The following is a 24526-nucleotide window of genomic DNA, read 5'->3' as shown; positions in this document are numbered from 1 at the left end:
TAACCTTTAACAATCCTATAACTCATGACTATGAAACACTAACCAACACATCCCTCACGTCACTTGACTCATCGCTCCTTTACTAAGACTCCACGATATAATTGACATAATCTGCAAGGATGTTTCTTATTATGTTATATTTCTCCTAATGCATTCAGAGATTTCCAGCTCAGAAAATCAGGAAATATTTTATACATACAAAAGTTATCCGAAAACCCCAAAAATTCAGCTTGTTGCTGTCTTTACAGCATTGATGACTTTCTTCTTCTTCTTCTTCTTCTTCTTCTTCTTCTTCTTCTTCTCCTTCTTTTTTTTTTTTTTTTTCTTTTTCATTTCTAAGGGACCATATGGTTTCTGAGATGTGTCTGCTTGGCTTTGGAGCCCTCCACAGCACTGAGGCAGTTCTGCTCAGAGCGATGACTCTTTTAGTGGCAGACAGGAAAAGTCTTTTTAGATTTAGTTCTAGTTTTGGAGTTTAGCAGAGCACTGAATACAGTCTTCATCTCATCCTGCTTACCTGCCTTGAACATAGGATTCACATCGCAGGTAGTTTATCACTATCTCATGCTTGCATGGTAGTCTTTCATTTTCCATGTTAACACACACTCAAAGTACCTTACCTTAAAAATTCTCAGAATCCTGAAACCACTATGCATAGATTTTGGATGCACAATCCAAAAATATATCTTCCATTCGACATAAAACATAGACAGACTTTAAGTGCTGTCAGTGTGAACAAATGCCCTCAATGACATTTCATATTCCCAACATATTGATATTTCCTCAAATTCACAGACAATCTGTCTTCTTCTGCACAAGTGAGGAAGTAATGTATAGTAATGTATATGTATACTCGAATGGAAACACGCGGAGTTAAAATTTCAGTGTAATTATAACAACTTAAAATAAGTTACAGTATATTTTTGTTCATATCAGATCAAATACATTAAATTACAAAGACATTAAATTACATTACATTGATAAATAAACAGATAGGACGTCAGGGGTGATTTTCATTTTCAAACAGAAACACTCAATGGCAGACACTAGGTCCTTTTTTTTCATTCCACAGCTTATTAGAGATGCATTTCCTGTCTAATTCTTTGCAAATCATACATTTAAATATTGTGTCCACGTCGTGCATTTCTGATTATTACTATTATTAATACCTATAGTGAGATTAAATTCAGTAGCTGCATTACATTACACTAAACATTGCCTCGTGTCACATAACTCAACAGAGAAATGTAATTTATCAGTGAGAGACATTACAACAGCAGCGTATCTCCCAAAGTCTAGATTGTAACCAAAACTGTGCTCAATTTTTTTAAAGGCAAAACACTTGATTCTGATTGGCTGACAAAATTGTACACCAAGACAACTCAAACAGTTCCAGTCAACAGTTTGACTATTGATCTCAATCTGTGCACAAGAACTGGAGGAAACCATAGCAACAGTACAACACTACTTTTCACTACGTTATCAATTAACTCTCACCAGTTAAACAGAGCTAATTATGGGTTAATGCTCTCTGACAACAAACAGCCTTTGAAAAATGGATGACAGTTTGAACACATCTTCTACCTTTGCCTGTGACAGTGACCATGGTTTGTGTGTGATACATTCAGAGGTGCCCTGATATACAAAACCAACAGACTTGACAGCTACTACACAAAGCAGAGTGGTTTTCCGCCACCATTATTTGTATCAGGGTAGCTTGCCATATACCATCAGTTACATTGCTCATCTGTGTAAAAGCAGCTGTCATTGATTTTCTTATTCAATTGCTACATTAGGCAGTGTAATGTGACCCAGGCTCTATTAGCATGAGGAGAAACAAGACCAAACTTGAAAGCCAGGTTATGAGTCATCAGGCATCAAGTCAGAATCAAGCAAAATCCAGTGACTTCACAGAGTACATGCTGACCATTTATCAAAAACAGTCACTACATGTTATTAAGTCCACTTCATTAATCAGTACTGTCACAACTGGAAGTGTCCCACTGTGGATGTGACATACAGATTTGTGTGTGAGTCTGGAGTGTGTATAAATGTTTTTATGAACCATGGCAGCAGTTGTCAAGTGATGATAGGTCTTCTCAGTGATAATTAGTGTAACAGTACTTTACAAGTAAGTGCCCCGGTGTGTGTGTCTTCATTATTGTGCAGTCATTACTCTCCCCAGCTGTGCTTTCTCAGAAGCCTTGTATATGGCAATAGGCCTCCAAGCTAGAGAAGAGGACATAGAGGAACCAGAGTCCGAACAAAAGCAGTGAAGTGAGGACTTTGGGGATCCGTGGGCCTCCCAGTTCACCACCAATGGACGGCTTCCGGCGTAGCATCAACACTCCCACAGCGAAGAAGGCAAAAATGGTGAAGAGCGTGACGGAGAAAGCCAGCGAGCCGGGGTCCACACGGAAGACCTTACCTTTGACTTCCCAATATACGGCAGCCACCGACCAGGCCACTCCAATGCCCAAAAACACATTAACAGCATTGCTTCCTGTCACATTTCCCACACATGCATCTGCATACTGGTCCTGAATGGCAGCCACTTTACTGGCAAAGGTATCTGGAAAAAAAAGAAGTTTGAAAATAAATAGTTCAATAGTTTAATCCAATAAAAAATATCCTCTCCATGCTTTTGACCCTGTCGAAGACTTCTAGAATAAACTGAACTGAATCAAACATTGCCTTCGCTGTGTGTGCCTCCCAGTCAGGGATTTACCATATATCACAAAAAAAAGGTCACTAGTAAAATCACTTACCAGGAAGTGAAGTCCCCAGTGCTACAAAGACCACCGCAGTGACAGTGTCTCTAAGGCCAACAGTGCAGCCGAAATGGGAGGCAAGGTCTCCAATGATGGCTGTTAAGAACCCAATGACAGAGATTGACACTATGAAGCATGCCCAGCCATTCCAGTACTCGGTGGGTGGGATGAAAGCAAACAGAATCTTCCAGAAAATGCACACTATGTGCATGAAATAGTCGCAGCAGTTCGGCATTCGCTGCTCCTGTCCCTCCTCCTCATCTCCATCACCTGTTTAAAGAAGGCACAATGAAGATGAATCAAACAAAGCAACAAACAGCATGTCATCATCCACGAACAATGCACATTTTGGGACAATCAGAAACAAGCTTGTTATGTCACATTGGGCTGTAAAGAAGAAAGTTGTAACCATGTGCAGTCATATAATCTATTGACTTGACTTCATATTGAGACAGTCAAGAGAAACTGTGTGAACGTTAAGCCTCATTTGAAGCCAATTAAATAACCAGTGTGGTATCTTGGATGTGGGAAACTGTTTTTTCACATTGCTTTTTGTATAGTCTCATATAGCCAGACCTGATGTTACCTCCACACTTTATACAGCAACCCAAGCTCAGCTGGTTTTGTTGTTACAGGAATGCCTCATCTGCTGTGTGCAGCATTGGTATGTATTAATGCTGCCACGTATCCTTGATAACCATGCCCTGTGGTTCACTGAATATTGTACATATATAATATACTTTGGATTTTCTGCCAAATAAATGCTGTTGAGATGTCGAATCCTACCCTTTGTCTAACTCTAAGGAATCAGATCACATTTACTTTACTTTTAATTATGGAGCAGGCTACTGCTTCCAAAACACATACAGGCTTCTTCCTCATTTTCATTCCTATTTGGAGCCAATGAACACATTTGTTTTTTCATTATTTTTGTCTTTCTTAAGATATGTTCCCTGACATTGCTAAAAAGAGGTAGAATCATGTTTTGAGTAGAGTAACAAAAAAAATAAATACAGTGGCATAAATTTTAGTTTATAGGGTAAAATATTATCCACACACAAAACAGAAAAAAAGAAAGTAGAGGCTCCAGAAATGTACTTTTACAGAAACTATGTCTCTGATCAATACTTGCTCTTAATTTCACAGATCCTGCACAAAATATTTGATTTAAAAAAGAAATCAATATATGAAGTACACAAACATATGAGAGCCACTGACCTGCACTGACTGTGACTGCTTCAATGAACTGCTCTCTCCACGAGTGAGTGCCAATCACTGAAGCCAGATTTGTGTCCTTCAGCAGTTTGTCCACTGTGCTCTGTTACAACACATCAAATAGGTCGGAGTTCACAGTAATGCACACAGAACAGATCACATGTTCATTTATTGCGTCTGTATTCTTGTATGAGGACACTGTCTCTGTTAGATTTCTGTTCTCTCATCAAGTTAAATAGGAAAATTAAATTTAAAAAAAGTTCAGAAAACACAAAAGGTTTATCGTTTCCCACACATTTCACACACAGCACACATGGATACACACACATAGCCTCAGTGCAGTAGAAAGTAGAAAAAGCAGAAAAAGTAGAAAAAGTAGAAAGCTGAGAAAAGGAAGATGTGAACATACAATATTTTTGAAATGAGAGGAGTCTAATGAGAGTTCAGTGAGAAAATGAGATGAGAAGAGTTTCGTCAGTTCCATCACACACAGCATGCTGACAGAAACTGTACCTGGTCTAGTACTCCATTGGGAGTCTGATGTGTAAGCGGGTGAAAAGTGGTTAAAGAATTAAAACATATTACTTTAATTTTTCCACACTAGCAACACAGATTTTTTTGACTGCAACAGCCCCAGTCCTTAAGGTGTTTATATTTGTGAAAGCTATTGCTGGAAATAACACTTTAATTATGACTGAATTATGAAGTTAACCCCTGTGCCACCCAAATGTCATTTTATTGTTACTCCTGCCTAATACAGCTAATATCATATTTTGCAATTATTTAGTCTTGCAACATGTGATAATAGTAATAACAGCTGTGATAATACATGTTAACTTAGCTTTCAGGTGCATATTTACAAGTACTGATGATAATAAAAAGCTCAGGTTCATAATTCCTGACGAACTTAACCTGAAATAACTGTTCTTGTTTTCAGGGATCTGTTTGTCAGAGCACAGAGTCGGTTTACTGTTAGTGTAAAGCCTCCTATCTGCCAATCACACACCTTAAACTCACAGGACTCCTCTATGATGACCTCTAGCCTGCTGTGCTCTCCTAGAATGGGTTTGCCCATCTCAGAGATCCTCCGGGCCTCCTCTTCCTCAGGGGTGGGGTTTCCTGTCAGGGTGCACAGAGATTTAATCATCTTCCGTTCATTTATCCTATTGTTTACACACACACACACACACACACACACACACACATCCGAAACTTCAGCCAAGGGTACAGGCCCACACCTAAAGCATAAAGATAAATTTAAAAAAAAGTCCATGCTCTGCACACACTTTCAAAGTATAACAGTTTTAAAGGTGCTGTGTGTAGCATTTACAGAGAATGTTGCTTCCATAATTTGATGGATTTCCTGTTCAAACAGGTGGCCAATAGGACCTGACACCACCATCACTGACGACAGCAGCATCCTCAGCGTTTTTTCCTGGCTCCAGACACAGTAGCGGCACACCCTGCCGTCAGTGCTGGTCCTGGAGACAGGCCCCACCCTCAGCGAGCACAATTAACCAATAAAAATCTGCTGTCTTCCGGGATTAAAGTAATAATATGCAGCACAAAACACAAAGTAGCATAAACGCAGATAAAGCTTTTGGAGTGTTTGACAAGGGCAATGACAGGCTGAATCCATGCTCCTCTTTTCAACCAATACACACACAGTGTCAGGGTGCATATAAGAAAAAGCAGCAAAATCCTTTTTGTTACAGGAAGCAATCTAATTCTTATCTTTGCTGCTGATGGTGTGACACTAAGGCGTCCAATTGTCCCATTTACGGCCTTGGTGGATATATAATTTCATTCAAATATGTTGGTATTTAAACATGCTGCACATTGCACCTTTAACACCCAAACCTACACCCAAATCGTCTTACCCTGGTTTAGCAGCAGTGCTGTGAAGACAGACAGACAATGTTTCAATACAATACAACAAATCTACCCATAGCATCTAATACATTAGAGTGGCCTGAAAGAAGTTAAAATGCAACAGAAATAACCGAACATGCTCAGTGCACCCTCACTGTTAATAATGAATTATATTTCTGTACATTACAAACTAATGTAATTGATACTTTTGGCCTCCATTTACAAGCACATATCCCATTCTGTACCATCCTGTTGACACATTAAGGTTACAGGGAACAGGCCACTAAGGGATACTAAATTCATAATTGGCTGTGCTACAGTGAGACAGAGACAGAGTGAATGGCAGCGTGTAATCTTGGCTTACTGGCTCTGACGCAGGTGCTCGGCATTCAGCCGCCTGCATTACTGTTGTTGTTATTGTTTTGATACTTGATCATGGCACTTGCTGCCCTCTACTTGGAATGTACTATCTGTATTTTAGTGTAAATGGAGTTCTTCTTTGACTGTCATCTCACACTTCATTACCATTAAAAGCACAAGTCACTCACACATTTCTTACCAGAGATTCCCCGCTTCAGCCATTTGGGATCCTCAAGCACAATGAAGAAGTTTTCTTGCTTCTCATACTCCTCCACATTTATAATGTGCACTTCTAAGTTCTGACTGGAGATATGCAAGCATGCATGCATGTGCACACACACACACACACACACACACACACACACACACACACACACACACACACACACAACAACAAAGATAATAACAAAGAATTAAGTACCATTAAATACAATGAACAATAAGGTGCATAAATATACAATGCACCCTATCTTAAACATTTGCTCTCCCATCTAAATCACATTGCAAATTGAGGTGACCTAAATAATTAATCACAATGGGCCTTTAAATAATTCATGCTTAAACATAGTGTTCTCTTGCTCTTCTGTGTGCCAAAAAAATACAGCTAAACTAAATGACTTGTAGCACAATACCCTGGTTAATCAATGTCTGCATAGTACATTTGTGGAATACTTTGATGACTGCCTGGCACCTTGGAGGGAGAGTATACATATGAACACAGCATAATGATCCTTAGAAAAAAAAAGAAATTAGAAAATTAGAAATAATAAGGCTACACACTCATACACGTCTCCATTACCTATGATCTTCAAATAGTCATACTCTTTACTGTGCAGCATCTGTTGATTGGCCATGTTACATAACAGAGTCTTTCACTAAGTGTACAATTAGTCCATGTGCAAACACAGCTTATATAACCTGAAAATTTAATGAGAAAATGATCTGTCAGCTTACATGGGGTGACTACAGGTTCCCACACCTGATCGGGGACAGGATTATCTTTGGGTGTCAAGTCGTCAGGTAATTCTGTCTAATAGGACCTCTTCGACCAGGAGTGGGTGACCCATAGGAATCTTTCAGTGGGGTTCGGGTGCCCCTTTCCTAAAAGCATGGGCCGAGGTAAAAGCTTTGAGGGTGCTGTGTGTCGGTACTGCTGGTTTGGTCTTTTTGATTATTGCCTCATGTGTTTGTGGTAATTAACTGTAAGGTTCAGGTTCAGAGACATCAGACCATATTTCTGTCAATTATTTTATTCCCAAGAAGATGGCAAAATGTACAGAATGCAGAAAAACACTGTTCTGAAGATACGCCACCACGATCTACCTGCACTGCAAAACAGTTTAATTAAAATGTTCCTCAAAATTTAGTGACGCTGTATTTTTCTTGTTATCAACAAGGCCCATTAAAATCCAAGTATTAGCATCAACAACATCAACGTCCCTGCTCAGACTGCTGCCCCCGCGACCCGGCCCCGGATAAGCGGGAGATAATGGATGGATGGATGGATGGATGGATAGCATCAACTGCTGTCCAAAAACTATTAAAAACACATCAGTGAGCACACATCAGTGGCCAGTTTGTAAAAATGAATGTCTTTGGTAAGAACTAAAGGGATTGGGGTTGAGTGCCAGTACAGAGTAGAGGGGTCAGAAAGTATTGATGAAGAGTGTCTGACACTGTCTCCTTCCTGGAAAACAATAGATTGATGTTCTAAGGAAATACATCCATCAGACTCTGTGGCTCCTAAAGTCTTATTTCCCACTCAATGCCTCTGGTTGCTAACTGTGCCTCACCTGGTCTGTTCATTGGTGAATTCCAGCTCGCCTCTGGTCTCCTCATAGTCCACCCCAGCCTTGGCACTGCCATCCTCTGTATGGTACGGCACAGCAACGGTGCCCCTGGAGCCCGAGTTCCTCACCACTGTCACTGTCAGGGTGCCTGTGCTCTCACTCACCCGCAGCACTTGCTGGCCAAAGGTGAAGATACCAGCATGGTCATCATCCAAGATAGTGACGGTGGCAACCAGCGGGTCCACTAGTCTACCTTTGGGTGGACTTCCTGCCCCTTCACTTCCACCTTCTTCTAACCTCAGGTTCTGAAGACGCACAAAGAAATGCTCATCCTCCTCAAAGATGTCGTCATCCAAGATACCCACCTGGAGAGCACAGAGTATTGTATGGTCACTCTCCTCATGGATTCATGAGGCCAGAGCAGTTTTAATGCAGACACTTGAAACTCACTACAATGCAACTTTCAGGATTACTATTCCGGGGTCCCGTTGATATCAAACCCTGAAATATTAGCAAGGAGATCACTACTATCTGAAGCTCATCACCAAAATGAACTTTGCATTAAGCTAGCTTTGCAGAAATCACTTGTGAAGTGAAGTCCAACATTGGTGAACTTTGTAAAAATGATAGAATCTTAAACTGCCAGACAATTTCCTTTTTGTTAACTAAGAACACTACCTCTCACAGTCCCCTTTCCCCCTTGCTCACCTTGATCTCTTTGCGGGTCTCTCCGGGCTTAAACACCAGGGTTCCCTCACTGAATTCATAGTCTGCCCCAGCATTGGCAGAGCCATTTTCTGTACAGTAGTCCACATAGAAGGTGTTCTGGCCTGTGCCCCCTTCAAGGATCACCCCGAGATTCATAGAGCCACAGTTCTCTGTGCACTGGTACTGGGCACTTTCAAAACAAATGTGTGAGCATGTGGCCATGTCAGAGTCCTGGCCTCCTGAGCGACGTGAGTGGTCAGCAGCATGTTTCTTTAATATATTGCCAGCACCAATCATCATGCGTGTCGCCTGGACACGGTAGAAGGCACGACTCTTCTTCTGGTGGACCAGGGCCGAGTAGTTGGCCATCTCAATCAGCTGGTCCAGGTCTTTGTCTGGGTGTTTCTCCTTCAGGTCTTTCAGGATGCGGACAACCTATCCAAGAGAAGAAACCAGTTGTAACACTGTCATATTTATCTCCTGACTTATCTCTATCATATCTCATATTTATAGAAATATGAGTTTTAGCCAAATGTCCTATAAAAATGTTCTTTAAAACTGCTGCAGAGCTTGCTCAGTGGTGGCCGTTACAACAGACGTTCTAAGTTGTGACGACACAGGCTGGGTGTGCAGCGGGGTCCTGGAGAGCGTTTGGTCCGATTTGACAGCAGAATGAGAAGACACAGCTTAGTTTTTAATGAAAGAAATATTGGTGTTTCATGGACAAAACTTGTATGAAGTGCAATTTGCAGACTAATGCAGGGATCTTTCGTGAGGAAACTTCAGAAACTCTGACTGCTCAGTGTCCCACTGATCAAATTCCTGCTGTTAAGACTCCTGCTGTTTGCACTCCTGCCATTCAGACTCCTGCTGGGATTAACTCCTACTAGCCTCAGGAAACCTTATATTCCCCTTAAAGTCCCGTAACGTAGCTTCAAAGTTAGAAAAACATTAGACCCACCAGTGAGCTTGACAGGGTAGAAGACGTTCCCCTGTGAGTGGCTTTCTTCGTTTCCTCCAGCCTTTTAAAAATACTAGACAAGTATTCTTTCCTTTTTAAGAAAAACCTTACCCAAACTTAAGTGAAAAACATACAAAATAGAAAAAACTACAACTTCAGAACATTCTGTCTTGCATCTCACAGTGTGAGTCTACAGTAGCATTTCTCCCAGAGCCACTTGTCGTACCTCATCTTTGTTCTGGTCTAGTTCATTGCCTGTCTGCACAGAGACTGTCACACTGGAGGAGTTTCCAGGACACGAACTGCCGTCGGACAGCTTTCCATCCATGATCACATCAATGCCTTTGGGAGCAAGGTCACCTTCCATTTCCACCACAATGCCGTGCCTCTTGTCAGCACGGTAACGCTTGTGCATGTATTTGTAGAAGAGTAGGCGACGGTCAGCGATCCAGGCCAAGATCACACACACCGGAAAAAAAAGCAGCGTCACAACAGCCTCCCACACCTGTGAATAGAGGCAAAATGAGCATTCCATGATTCACACACTTCACTTTTTTAGAAATACATCTATATACAGTCATTAAACACACACCTCTACAACCCCAGGTGAGATGACAGCTAGTATGAGGTAGAGCCAGATGTAGGCAAAAATACTCCAGAAAGCTGTAATAAAAAATACTCGCAGGTGTTTGATCTTGCGAGACTCTCCTTCAGGGATCACCCCCACACACAGGCCGATTATCACGAACATATTGAAGGCAGCGCTGCCCACTATGGTGCCCGGGCCGAGCTCTCCTGCATCAAAGTTGTGCCCACACACCTGTCAACGGTTAAAGGACAAAGGTCAGATCAAAAAAAATCAAAGGCCTTTTCTAAGGATAAATCGAACTAAACATGAAGTGTTTCCCAGAGTTTACCCTAATTTTCATTTATGTTGTAAATTTATTGGTTCATTTATTAATTTAATGTACACAATCGGTCCTGTACTACTGTAGTAGTACATTTTTGTGACACAGTAAGCAGCACGTGCATATTTTTAAGAATGTAAAAAAATGTCAGACGTTTTTTGAAAGTGTACAGACAACAGTTTTTTGTGTGAAGGTCTATGTTAAAAGGATATGAAATGCCTTGTGTACCTCAATAACAGAAAGCAGGATCTCAGGTGCAGAGGAGCCCAGGGCCATGAGTGTAAGATTGGACACAGTCTCATTCCAGATCCTCACTGTCGTTACTGTCGTTTCTCCGTTGGGTCTGGTGATGGTCACCTCTTTCTCCTACAAGGACAGAGGTTCATGAAAATGTCAAAGACGCTGCCATCACTGAAGTCATTATACACAAGTTCCAGCTATTGCAATCAAAGCAATGTCACAGCATGACACATTCAAAATTGAATAAAAACATCACATACTGCGCAGTTTTATTCATTTGAACTTAGAGCATTTGATGTGGACATCATTTGGTTGCATTCATGATAGATGTAGAGAATTCAGGAGTTGTGAGTTCATAATGATGTTTCTGAAAGGCTGCTGATCAGCGGCCACTGTGGGATAATGACATACTGACATTCTTTCGTGTCAGTCACAATTTGAGAGAGTAGAATGGGACCACAGCACTGACTGTTATCAACAAGGTAAGAATGGAGCAGCAACGTTCAGTAATACCTGAGAGGTGATGACTTCAATGGATGCCATGAACCGATCTGCGATGATGGACACACCCAGGAAAATGTACATAAGACAGGCAAAGTAGACCACTGCCCTCCCTGCCTGCTCCCCCAGTGGAGGGTTGAGTGGCAACCATACTGGCAGCAGGATACCAGGTTTACACACCACAATGCCCGAACACGTCCGCTTGCCAGACCCCGTGGCGTTCGCAGAGGACTGAGGCTGCTCGGGGCCAGACGCTCGCTCCACAGTCTGAGGCCTGAAGGAGGTGCAGGGGTTGGCTAGGAGGAGGAGGGAGAGGACGAGGAGTGGGGAAAGGTGAATGGGTCCCATTATGTCCCTGAGTCAGGAGTGGCCTGGGGGTCACTGGGGGGGGACGCTGGGTCAGACTCTCCTGGAGGAACAGACAAAGGCACATTGTTCTAAGAAAGACATACAAAGGGGTGTAATAGATTTCCAGTGTATGTTAGACTACCCTGCTTCTGCTTTAAAAATGCTTCACTTTTCCACAGGTCGGTCTGTCTGTCTGTCTGTCTGTCTGTCTGTCTGTCCACCTCTTTGACTAAGAACCACTGTCAGATCTAACACTGCCCTAAAAGGGACCTATTTTCAAATTTGCACCACTTTTTGCATCACTTTTTGTCTAAATTTACACCAAAAACACAGGGATGTATCTGTAAAACAGCTCTGCACATGCAGTGGAAAAGTGAAAAACCAACACAAAGCACCATCTCTTCATCCTGTAAAGCTAAAGTCTAAACCTATTGCGTGGCTTTTATTTCTATCAGTTTGTGAGTACGTTGAGTGTGAGGAAATGTGCATTACTAACATTTGCCATAACTCTCCTTCCCTTTCTGCATGGTAATCCTATGTAACACCAACCAGTCATGATCAGCCACATGCAGTTTCAGGGATGTCTGTGCTGCACAGTTAGCAGGCTGCAGCTTGTTTTCTTTTTTTTTACCGTAGCCACCTACACAAAGGCCCGTTATTAGCAGCTGAAGTAAACTGACCCGACAGAGTAATCTCAACAGCATATCAAAATGACCTCCGAGAAACTAAAGCCAGGTTGTTAAACCATGCAGCTTCTGTGGTTATCGTTCTCTGGCACTTATCACCGAAGCCTGGTGGAAAGAATGACTAAGGGCCAATTTATGGCTCAGGCAGTGTTTTTCTGCCTGCAGTGCTGAGTCAACATCTCTGTGGGAATGCTACTTGAAAACAAATTTGTTTTCTTGAGAAACGGTGACTATTGCCAGGCAGACAGTTTATTCACATCAGCTGATGTTGGCACATCTGAAAATGCAGAGAAATGCATTTGGTAAATATTCTAATGCAGTATGTCCACAGTGACTACAATCTGACACAACTCCAGTCATTCATTAATGTTATTAATTACCTACTTTCTTTATTATCTAAATCACTTAGGCTAACTTTAATCTGTCCCTGTCACTCCTTGACACCTATCACTGGTAATCTGCATGAGTGATCCTTGTGTGTGCTGCCATAACTTATTTATTGGCCATTACAGGTCTTATGACTAATCACTGAGTTGTGATGTTACCAAGTATTCTACTGCTTTCAAATGCACATCTTAGAGACACTGTTGTCTGTCAAAAGTTCATATTGTGATACTTGAAAAAAACACAAAATTACTGTGTACTTCCAAATCTTACATTTACAAAGTATCCTCACCTTGTTTTAGAAAAACCGGAGTTATTTTACAGCATTTCTAACATGATTTTGGATTAAAGGAAGGCTTAACAAAGCCAAAGCACAGACATCATAGAAATACATGCATAATAAAGTGCAGCAGGCAGATCACTGTGAGCTCATCTGAGGATGTATGGGTGTGAGCAGAGCAGGGTGGTAGACAGCGTTCAGTCTCTGTGCTCGTCCTGGGCCCACCACCTCCACTCCCTCTGTTCAGGTGACACTGCACTATTGTGCATCGTGAGTTGAAACAGATACTGGGGTGCTGCATCTTTGATGCAGCCTGAGCTCGGCCAGCTCATTATGGAGTTGTGATTCAGAAACACAGCCCAGAGGGCCCACCGCATCGCATTTCACTTTCCACGGCCTGCTATGGTTACCACGACCTCAGACAGAGGGCCACCTTACACCAGCAGGAGCTGGGGGGGGGTGAGCTCACCAAAAATAACTACCTCAATGCTCATAATTGGACAACAATAGTGCACAACCAACAGAGTGATGTGAGACTAGTAATGGTAATATGCATGTTCCTGTCCAATCAATTCTGGTGGCCCCATTAAAATAATGTAATGTTACTGGTCTGTAAAGATGGAAGCAGCCTTGTTTTTACCATAGCATATTGTCATGCACTCAGCGCACACAGATACAAACACTCACAACACACCACTGAAACAAAAAGCATAAGCGTTGTGGAATGATTCTACACCTGAGCTACACGAAATAGACTCTCATAACATCCTGTATAATGAATTTGGAAGTCTTAAGTGTGTGCCACATGCTTATGATCCTAATGTAGATTTGTTCTGTGTAGTACATGGGACATCTTCCTTGCGGATGGTCTGTAGAGTGCAGCAGAGCCACAGAGGGCAACATCTGAGTGCTAGATAATCAAGAAGCCAGTGCTGGAAGAGCTGGATGCATTATTGATTAATGCATTCACCTAAATATAGCAGGATATCGCTTCCTTTCATGTCACCTACAAGCAGCTCTGTAAACATCATTCAGTAGAGGAGCCTGGTGGATTTATCAGCCAGACATAAAGGGAGTACTTCGTCTCTCCAGTTGAGAGACTGAGTAAGTAGGGAGATAAATGGCCAGATTACAGCCACTCCTAAATAGATCAGAGCTTTCATCTCAGTGACACTGATTCAAGTCAGCTCTTCTTGAGTTGGAACAGGAACAATGTTCACTGAGCCCCTTCATGTCTAACTGTTGCTTTAAAAAGTACGAAAAGGCCTTAAGAGTCATACACGTTCATGTTCAAAGTTGAGGCGAACAACATGAAGCGCAAAGTCTTTCTTTTGCCTGCGGGAAGGGGGTCAGTGGGTGTCGACAGGTCTGTGGTCTCCTTGTCCTATTAGCACACAGGAACAGTGAGCTGGGTGACAGCTCATCTCCCCTTACTGCCTCTGACACGGCCGCTATCTGTCAGCACCTCAGATAAGTGATTGCCTGGGGTTATCTTACACTGATAGGACAGTCAGCGAAAAAGGGAGTTAGCACCTTTAACAGTTTAATACTTCCTGCCTGTACTCTGACAGAGGGGTACAGTAGGATGAGGGTAGGGGTGAACAATATGGTCCTAAAACAAGACTGTGATATTCCAGGGGATCTCTGTGATAAGGATAATCTTGACAATACAACAAAATGCTGAAAAAATACTGAAAAAATACTCCCAAAAACTGCTGAGCTCTACTTGTGGGGTTTTGGGCTCTGCTTCCTCTTGTGGTCAAATAAGCTGTTGTTGCATTGCTCCCTTTTGTTGTTACAGTCTTCATGCAGTTGTGAAGTATTACTGGCTTGTTGTATCTGAATTTATAGTGCTTCTCTAGTCTACCGACCACTCAAAGTGCTTTACAACACACACCTCATTGCATTCACACACACACACACACACACACTCATCCACTGATGGCACGGTCATCAGGAGCAATTGGGGAAGATGCAGACATGGGGAGCCAGTGTGTGAGTTGGGGGTGTTGTAACAGCCACCAGGTACTGTGACATCCAACTAACAGTCCAGCATATCCACAGGTGGAGTAGTAGAGGTTGTCTCAACTGGGTGTACTTGTTCTCCAATGGTTCATCCATTGCTGTTAGCCAACGGGCACCATGCACTGACCATGTGCACAAGAAATGTAACTATCAAGAAAACCAGAGTACTGCACGCATGTAAGTCATCTTGTGATTTAATCCACTTGGTTACAGCTTTAGTTCCATCTTTAAAATACATAAACTAGCCAAATTTCATAGTGTAATTAAAAAACAAGGACTTGAAATGTGTCTGTGTACACACACACACACACACACACACACACACACACACACACACACACACACCCTTTCTCAATCACTGATCCATCACCGACAGGAAGAAACTGACCATGCAGCTTGAATGTTACCCTGTATGCAGATTGACAAAGATCACTTTTCCAGCATGTTCTATGCACAGGTAAGCCAACAACATACCATGAACAGGATAAATTTCACACAGCCAATCAAAGCCTGTGTTTGCACACTTACACACTCAATCACCCAGTGAGGCTCCATGCTAAAATTCAGAGTCTAACATTACTGCAGATGTCTGCAAACATAAAGTTTAATGAAGGCTACACATCACCAGACACTTCACTGCCATTCACAGCCCTGTACCGGCTGCCACCAGAAGCCATCTGAGATAATATCACTCACTGTATGCTAAAAAGTCGAGGTACAAGGAGTGTCATTAGTGGGTGAATTAACTTCAGATGCTATAACCCAAAGTCAGCAATAAATAAATAAACACATAAAAAGTTACCCTCAAAGACAGACTTTTGTGCATGACTAGGCTTTAGATTAGTATAAACCACCTGTGGTTTATCTATGGAGTTCTAATTTACCTTGTTCCACTTCTTCCTCTTAATAACATTACATAACATCTCTGGCCACTGAGGGATAACGCAACAAACCTCGAAAACAACAGCATCTATTATGGAGAGGACGAGTTTGAGGGTCATATGGAAAGACAACAGCATGGTGAAACAGGCATCACATAGTTATGGTTTGGGAGTTCCAGGTCAACTCCTGGAAACCAATGCTGTTTGCCAGGTGTGTGGTCAAATGAGAGGCTTTGGAGCAGACCTTGTAGTATGCAGAGAGCTCCTCCCCTCAAACTCCAAACCATTTTGTGCCAGACCCGCTGAAGGCAGGACAAACCCAGTGGACAGAATTTTACCAGTTTAAGTGTGCGTGCTCTGGGGGGAAAGCTCAGAACTCAAGATGCCTTTGAGTAATCCTGATCGAACTCACTGACGACGTCCTGTGCTACTCCTGAAAATACATACCAAGTTTACCACATTCAAATCCAATGAAATGATGACAAACGGCAGAACTCAATCCTTTAAAAAAAATGAAACAAGCTTAAGAGACTTTGCTCACCGTTGTGAAGCCTGGCCCACCGAGCTGCTTCCATCTGTTAAGGCCGTGAACCCAGAATCGCCACTTGCAGCTAAATATATTGGTCATTGCTGTTCATGTAACTAGTTCTTCCATTTCTCTCCGTTTGTTCTTACACTGATGTTCCCCATTTCTTTCAGTGTGGCCAATGTGTTGTAAAATGTTGTTGGATAGCTCCGCAGCTACTAGATGATTCGGAAGTGTTTGGATGGTCAGACCCAAAGACTTCAGGCTGGTTTTAAAGGAAACACATGAGACCAATCTGAATTCATCCAAAAGATTTGTTTTCCCTTTGCTCTCCTGGATTGCAGCTCTACGCAATTTTCCCTACAGGTGATTGAATCTTGCATTTGAGCAATACGGTATAAAACATCCATTGCAGCACAATAACATCTGTAGAAGTTACACACTAGTCAAGGCAGTTCGACAGTCTCTCTGTTTAACTGTCTCACTGTTTGCAGTTAAAGTGAAGAAAGGAAAGAGATCCATCCCTTTAATAAGTAACACGGGGCTTTGGCTCGCTGCTATGGGCCCGTCAACGAGCCCGATGAATCAGAGTGTAAGATAATCCACCAGGCCTCACAGTCACACAGACAGACAGACTGACTGACTGCGCCAAAAAACTAATGTGGCATTAAAGGTACCTTGTGGAGGTTTCATTGTAAACAAACATTGTTTTGTTTACATTCAACATTTTGCCTTTTTTTAACCTGAATTGTGTTGACATTGCCTTATGTAACACAGATGAACTCAAAATGGGTCTTCAAGGGTGCACTGTGCCAAATCTAAGTCAATTTGGAGGGAAATCTCTGTATTTTGATTATCAGTAGGCCTAATTGTTCACCAATTGTTCAGTTTAAAAAATAAAAAAGGGCTTTACAAACTCAAAAAACAAAAACATTTGATATGATTTTATGTGTGTGTGTAAACCAGTAGCAATAGGTGATTCATATCCGTCTTTTCTGATGAAGTCATACAGCATTTTGAGGCGTGAGGGCCCAAAATCTTGGTTCCTTTTTTTTTTTTTTTTTTTTTAAATTTTATTTTTATTTGGAAAGAAAAAATGTGTACAGTTATACACATAATACAAATACAGATACAAGATTCTTTCCTTTTTTGTGGGCATTTTCTAACTCACTTCAACATCGCCTCTATTACCATCAAAATCTTGGTTCCAAAAAGCAAGCATATACAAAGTAGGCCAGGGTTTGTTAAAGAGTTATCGAGTCAAGTTGTTTCCATCATATGAAACTTTCCACAAAGCACAATGTCTGCAAATGTTTAAACAAGTTTAAAACATGTCACACACACAAGTTAGATTAGTCACTGGATACAGGACTGAAGGGAAGAATGCAGGTAGATTCTGACGGACTGTCAGATTACACCTGAAACAACTGGATCCACACAGACAGCTCTCAGATATGCCTCGACTTTTAATGACTATGTTATTCAAAAACACAAAAAGGAATTGGATTAATAACGTTTCTCATCAATCAGTGTAACTCTCTCATTGTCTTTGACTTCAGCTACATGCTGTTTCCTTCACACCTTCTCACAGTAGCTTTCATGCATTGACTCCTCGCTCTATGCTGCTTGGTGAATCTAAATTCCTATATAATGTACAGTGCTGTACGTAACACTGCGTACTTCATGCATCTTTTTGGGATTCAGATATAGGACACTTTGGCATTAACATGAATCCACTGATACGTTTTCACATCAATGTAATCTGCTAACTGCTAAATTTTGCTGCTTGCTTTATAATATCCAACAGTGCTCAAAGGACACTGAATGGCAGGATGTTATGTTGGGACTCTCCTTTAATTCCCACTTGCTCAAATGTTGTATGTAAAGCATTCTGCTAGATATTCATTTATTCATCCATGCAGGTGGCATGAATAAACACTATGCTCTCTGCATGCTTACTCTTGTGCTGCTGCTGCTGCCTTAATGTTAATCTGATGGCATTCAGTTCAGACTTGGGCTGTGGTGAAAGTGCTACAGAAATGTTATAGGTCTGAGTAAGAGTGCTATCATGACCTTCACATTAAAGTGACAAGGGGGTTTATGCAGACATGAGACCAACATGTTAAATTGCCATCATATTAACATAAAAGGGGTGCATGTCTGTCAAGGACTTTAGCTAGGAGGGCAGTGAAAACCAGCTGTAAAGACTGTCAGTATGTCCAAAAAATAGATGTGAATGATTAATTGCAGATTCGGGAGCAGATCATGATGGAGGCACCCTCACATTGCTCGCTTTCCAAAGCTTTTAAAACTAAATTTCAGGTTTAACGTTAACAGTGCTTCAAAGATAATTGCTTAATAACTTAAACTTTTCAAATGTGACCTACAGACAAAGTTAAACTTCAACAGTAGAAGCTCCCAAAGTCTTTCAGAGCGCTTTACCATATCTCTACACCGTGTGAAGTAACCCAGTCTATAAATTAACCACACCGGCTCAATCAGTACCCCTGCGGAATTAATTGGTTTTTGAGAAGTCCTCGTAGACGCAGCAGAGGAAAGACAACCTAAGTGGTGCAGTCTCTGTTCTCTTTGTATCCACCAGGTCAAAATTACCATCAATCTGGACAGCAGCAGTGCAAGCTTGGCTGAGCACAAGGTTTAGCTTACAGCATGGTGGGAACGCTGCCACGCTGTTCAGTTCCTCAAGTATGGTGATCTACTTTCAGTCAGCACGGTTCAGCTCCATTTCTCTGGCCTGATTACGTGAATTTTCAGTGTCTACTATAATGATCTTAGCAGGTAACAATCACTACAAAGTCCTAGCACAGAACTGTAGTTGATGAAACATGATTAATAAAGTGAGGACAAGTGATTGACAGTATGCAGAATGTTTTGTTCTTTTTCTTCAATGACCTCCAAAGAATTTTTAAGTGAAATGTTCTTTGCAAATGTCATGTCTGGAAATCTCTGCCGTCTGGTACATCAAAATCATCCTATTCCAAAAAGTCTGATTCTTTTTCTTAGAAAAGTAAGATCATAAATGGCTGTTTTGATTTTGATAATAGCACTGTGGCTCTAACACACATTAGCATGTTTTAAAATCCTGACTGACGATGCAGATCACTGAGAGGTGAAGACCAGTAGATTTGTAAGTATGCTGCATAGCCTGCTAAGTGGCCCATACCATTAGAGGCAATATTAAACTTGGCATAGGCAATACGAATAGAATCCCCTATCATGGTATGTGCAAAGTCATACTGCAAAAGCAAAATACTCTACCGTCATACAGCGTTCCTGAAAATCAAATAGAAACGTTTTATAGATTTAATATAACGAGACAGGAATTTCTGTTCTGGCTAATCTGGCAAATTCAATACCTGGCAACTCAAGCTCCTTCATCACATTCATGCAAAAATCATGTATCCAGACTTCCAGAAAAACGTTCTGCTGATCCAACACACACACACACACACACACACACACACACACACACACACAGAAAAGGCACCCCTTGATCCCCCTCTAATCTTCTTCTTCTCTAATTTGACTCTGATGTAAACAATCCATTTGACATCTCTAAGCCATTCCAGTCTCTCGTTTCTGACCCTTGAGTCATTCTGCCTCTGCTTACACACTTCCTTTTCCTAAGATTTCTCCACGTGTGCCTCAGCCAGGCTCGCTGTCAAGGAAGAGGCAGGTGGACAGTGAGAGGCCACATGGGGCCGGAGGTGAGGTGGACAGAAAGGGCTTGGTAGACAAACGACTGAAAGCCGGCAGACAGCAGCTCCTGAGGTTTCCATTACCTGAGACACCCAGCCCAGCCACTGTCACCTTAGAAGGAACTGCATTCTCAACTTCAGTATGAACTCAGACAGGGACACCTGTTATGCAATATTCAAGATACTGTCAGAAACATTAATAACAGACAGAATATACAAACACATACTGCCGGCTGTGAGGAGTGATATGACAATGTGATGTGTCAGTTGTACAAAACACTGCTGCTTCCTCGTTGCAGCATCTGCACTATGATCAGACTGTCACTATTTGAGCAATCATAATCTTTGTAACAGAGGCTTTTTTTTGCAATGTGACTCATTAAGGAGACGATCTCTACTTGTTATTGCCTACTCGACAACGACAGGAAAGACAAGTAGAGGGAAAAGTCAACAAACCACTGACCAATATTTCCATTTGAAAGATTTTTGTGGTGCTTTTTATTCTTTGCATTGACTGCTTGGATTTAGGGCAACAAGCTAGTTTAGACCAACAAAATGTTAACAAAATGTGCAGCGGCAGCCAGCAGGCCTGAACACACAATAGACGAGGGAGTCAGTGAAAACAAAACAGACCCCACAGGCACTAACTCCCAATCACTCATATGCACACACACACGCACACACACACACACACACGCACACACACAGAGGCCAGTAAATACTATCCATTACAGCATGTACACTGCTGTAACTTCAAGCTATATAATGACCAGAATAAAACAAAGCTGCGAATGATAGAATTACATTATGTCTCTGATCCTAATGTATGTGGCAGGAGCTTTCGGCCTTCATCAGTCATTACTGTGGCATTAAAAATCAATGACAAAATGAGGTACAGAGATGTAATTCAGTCAGAGTCCCATCCACAGGTCTTGACTTCCATAAATCAAGTGGATGAAAAGAGTCTGATTAACTGTACAGTTGTAATGACTGATCGTAGAGGAAATGTGAGAGAAACGTGAGGTGTAGTATAGCCCTTTGTCCGGTGGCACCTGTGATGGCGCGCATATCGGTGCCTGTATACAATGCTGCAGCATTGGTTTACCTGAGCTGTCACATACGTGGGGGGGGGGTTGCATTTCAGGATAAGTGTCAGTGAGCTTTAGTGGTGGACTGCTTGGATTTAGCTTCTGGACTGCTATACATACTGTCTTCCTTGTGCTTAAATGCTACCAAAGACAAGAAAGTCAGAAGACAAAAAAAACTGTATACAGCAAACAACTTATAAATAGGGCTGCAACTGACAATAATTTTAATATGGATAATATTTTTCCTTGATAGATCTTGTCTATGAAATGTCAAAAAATTGGGAAGAATTGCCGTCATAATTTCTCAAAGCGCAGGGACATTTACAATGATACAAAAAAAGGAAAATTAAGAAGAAAAGACAAAATAGTCACATTACAGATTCTGGTACCAGTTAATGTGTAGCATTTTTGCTGATTAATTGACAACTAATCAATCAATCCACTAATCATTTCACCTCTATGTGTGGATGTAGTTCTGTATTAGTTTAACAAAGACTCTCTATTGTTGTTATAGTCACAGTGTGTTGCCATTCTTATATTTAATTATCTTGAATCGGTTTTAGTGTTTTATTATTCACCTGTCCTATGATACTGAAATCACCCAAAGTTCACTGTAATTCATTCTATAGCATCAGAGATATTATGAATAAATTGATGTGACATGTTTAGAACCTATGAGAAACATCAGAGAACAGTGTATGCTATAATGCATGAGCAAAAAAAAAAAAAAAAGAAAAAAAGAAAAACCAAAAGAGTGATCATAGTGTCTTTTTGGATGCTCCTCTGAAAAATGATATAAGTGTTATCATGTGCGTAATCAAATATAATGGATTGGCACTGGGGGTGTATGTGCAGTCAACGCCTCCTGTCTCACACATCACCAGCTCTTAGCAGGCTGTGGGCTGCCAGCACTGTCCTGGACACAAGAGATGGCCGGGTGGGTCACTGTATGTGGTGCGGCCAATCTGCTAAATGAACGATGCTTTTATGTCAGTTAAATGTCAGCTCTGAAGTCAAGCCCTTATCAGAAAATGTCAGGGAAAAAGCAGAGTGGTCTTTCAGGATAAAATCAATGGGACCTGCTAAGTGTCCAGCAGGAACTCACAAACATCAATACACTCCTGAAGACATCCTTGACTTAAAAGTGCCAATCTAAAATTACATTTCCTCCTTCAGCTCAGTGAAAGGGGCAAAATCAGGCATGCAGGGTTCTGTACGGACTGTCATGTATACATGCAGTGCAGCTGTATGTTAGTAGACTACATGATGTGCCATAGCCAAGAGAGCTTCCAGTGTTGATCCCCATGAGCGTTTCCAGTTGAGAACTTAAATTGAAACACGAACTTTATGAGAATGTTTAAGCCCAAATTTCTTTCCCATGTGATATTTCAGCCATCTGTGCCGGTGAACGGACCGCTTTCAATTTCTGTGTTTGATCAGAAAGTAGTAGTAGTAGTAGTAGTAGTAGTAGTAGTAGTGCATGTTATGAGGGGTTCAAGTGATCCCCAGCAATAATGAACACTTTCTACTCACCGATATTTGAATTATTAAAGATTACACCTCCTTTCTACTTTGTCAGTTGTTTTATTGACCTCAGACCTTTACAACATTTCCTTGCTGAATCATACCAATATAATTCATCTTAGACATGATTCATTTATCATCAATATATTTTTCAATTGTCGGGTCCAAGTCAAATGTAACTGAGTTTCTTCACAGAAAACTTAAAACAGCCTAACCCGCTGCTGTGAGCCACACTGCAGTTTTTTAAGATAGTACAGTCCACAGGACACACTGGAGAGGTGAGCGTTTACTTATTCAATATCGGTTTGTTATCAATCAAAACTATAAATGGATCACGAGGGCGTAGCCTTTAGCAGTGTCCCAAAATGCCAGTATATCTTTCGCACCTGCTCCTCCATCCCTCCTTTGCCCTCGTCTCTTACCTTTTGGTTTATGGCACAGCTCCACCAAAGGCTGGCATCGCGTCTGAAAGTCTGGAAACACACGCCTGGTAAAACTCTCCCGGTCTGTACACACAGCTGAACTCACCCAGTCAACTTTCCCGTTAACTCACATTGCCGTGAACTAACTGTGATGATGCTGCGAGGCCACGCGGCGGATGACGTGCTGCGTTCAGGGTCTCCTCCCAAGTTTCTCAATCGGACGTTGTGAAATTTTCAAAGCGATCGGTTAAGGCTGATTCAAGTGTTTGCGGTCGGAAACAATGATAGAAATGTCTGACTGGTGGCCATTCTGTATTCTGCGATTTTAAGTGTCAAATCGTTGTTTTTTGTCCCAACAGCAAGATGCAAGTAATGACTTGTTTGGTAGGTCTGTTTTATTTTTATGTTTTCGAGAGTACCTGAAGGCAGCATACGCAAGGAGAAGTGCGCAACTGCAAAGTTGATACCAAACGATGGTAAGTGCGCTTAGCTGATGGTCATGTCTCCCGCGCTCTACAGCTGACATGTATGCAGTGTGTTAATGTCTTGTTCGGTTGTACATCGACTGACGGCATTACTGACATATTTTTTGCTGAATGTGTGAAATATGTCTGAATTATATTATTATAAGTCCACTACTTGCATAACAGTAGTGTAACAGCCAATTGACCCACTGGGCTTACTTCATAATAGAAAACATTTATGTATTATAATTTTCTCTATCCTTCCACACGTGCTTGTAAATGTGGCGTCGTTTTCTAACAAGACAGCCTTTTTAAAGGGTTTAAGTTGTAACCAACGGCTTTATTGATGATTAATGAATCAATAATGTTTTGCAGAGTATTCTAAGTCACAAGTAAAAATACATTTGGTTTTGCCAGATTGTGAAACATTCCATTGGCTTATGTTTATCCTTTGGTAATGATGCAGTAATACCTGTTGGTAATCGTTTGGTAAACACTAAAAATAATGCTTATGAGTACCTGACTGTCAATATGGCCTCAAGCCTGCAGTTTATAAAAGTTAAAGTCATTATCATAGAAATCATGAAGTTTGCAGTTGTACAATGATAAGTAAAGGATTTTGGTCCATACCACTTGCATTCACCACCAATCAAAAGCAGGAATTCCAAAAAAGGTTTTTGTTTCTTGTAAGTTTTTGTTCCTTTTGTATTTGTTTTTTATGTGTGTATTGTAGAGGCATAAAAAGTTGAAGACTGAAGACTTTGTAATGTTCCTAAGTGCATTAAAATCCATAAAAACTATGAAAACTAACCTTAAAGCTAATACAGAATGTATTGTGCATGTTGAGTGTGTT

General features: G+C 41.3%; 1 protein-coding gene across 5 annotated transcripts; it reads right to left on the bottom strand.

The window, feature by feature from the left end:
- Positions 1 to 1005: 1005 nt before the first annotated feature.
- LOC143332739 (sodium/calcium exchanger 2-like) lies at positions 1006 to 23318 on the bottom strand. Of its 5 annotated transcripts, none has more exons than XM_076750505.1 (12): positions 23210 to 23318; positions 11339 to 11735; positions 10814 to 10951; positions 10270 to 10497; positions 9904 to 10182; positions 8717 to 9151; positions 8012 to 8373; positions 6418 to 6521; positions 4993 to 5105; positions 3990 to 4089; positions 2769 to 3041; positions 1006 to 2572 (listed from the first exon to the last, which is right to left on the bottom strand). In XM_076750505.1, the coding sequence occupies exons 2-12, from the start codon at positions 11672 to 11674 to the stop codon at positions 2196 to 2198; spliced, it is 2745 nt and encodes a 914-aa protein (XP_076606620.1). In that variant the 5' UTR covers positions 11675 to 11735; positions 23210 to 23318; the 3' UTR covers positions 1006 to 2195. The 5 variants fall into 5 exon arrangements, with proteins under 5 accessions (XP_076606620.1, XP_076606624.1, XP_076606622.1 ...); XM_076750509.1 differs by lacking the exon at positions 23210 to 23318 and adding an exon at positions 5867 to 5884 and having other exon boundaries at positions 11339 to 11425; XM_076750507.1 differs by lacking the exon at positions 23210 to 23318 and having other exon boundaries at positions 4993 to 5149; positions 6396 to 6521; positions 9892 to 10182; positions 11339 to 11425.
- Positions 23319 to 24526: the final 1208 nt, after the last annotated feature.

Source organism: Chaetodon auriga, chromosome 15 (assembly GCF_051107435.1).
Source record: "Chaetodon auriga isolate fChaAug3 chromosome 15, fChaAug3.hap1, whole genome shotgun sequence".
NCBI classification, from domain to species: Eukaryota; Metazoa; Chordata; class Actinopteri; order Chaetodontiformes; family Chaetodontidae; genus Chaetodon; species Chaetodon auriga.
This window is presented reverse-complemented; position numbering and strand designations above follow the sequence as displayed.

Excerpts from the sequence above, each read along its gene's own strand:
- LOC143332739 (XM_076750505.1), bottom strand. The coding sequence starts at position 11,674 with ATGGGACCCATTCACCTTTCCCCACTCCTCGTCCTCTCCCTCCTCCTC. Across the intron at positions 5,106-6,417 it reads GCTGAAGCGGGGAATCTCTG|GAAACCCCACCCCTGAGGAA; the intron begins GTAAGAAATGTG and ends GCACCCTGACAG. Across the intron at positions 2,573-2,768 it reads ACTGGGGACTTCACTTCCTG|ATACCTTTGCCAGTAAAGTG; the intron begins GTAAGTGATTTT and ends TTTTTTTTCCAG.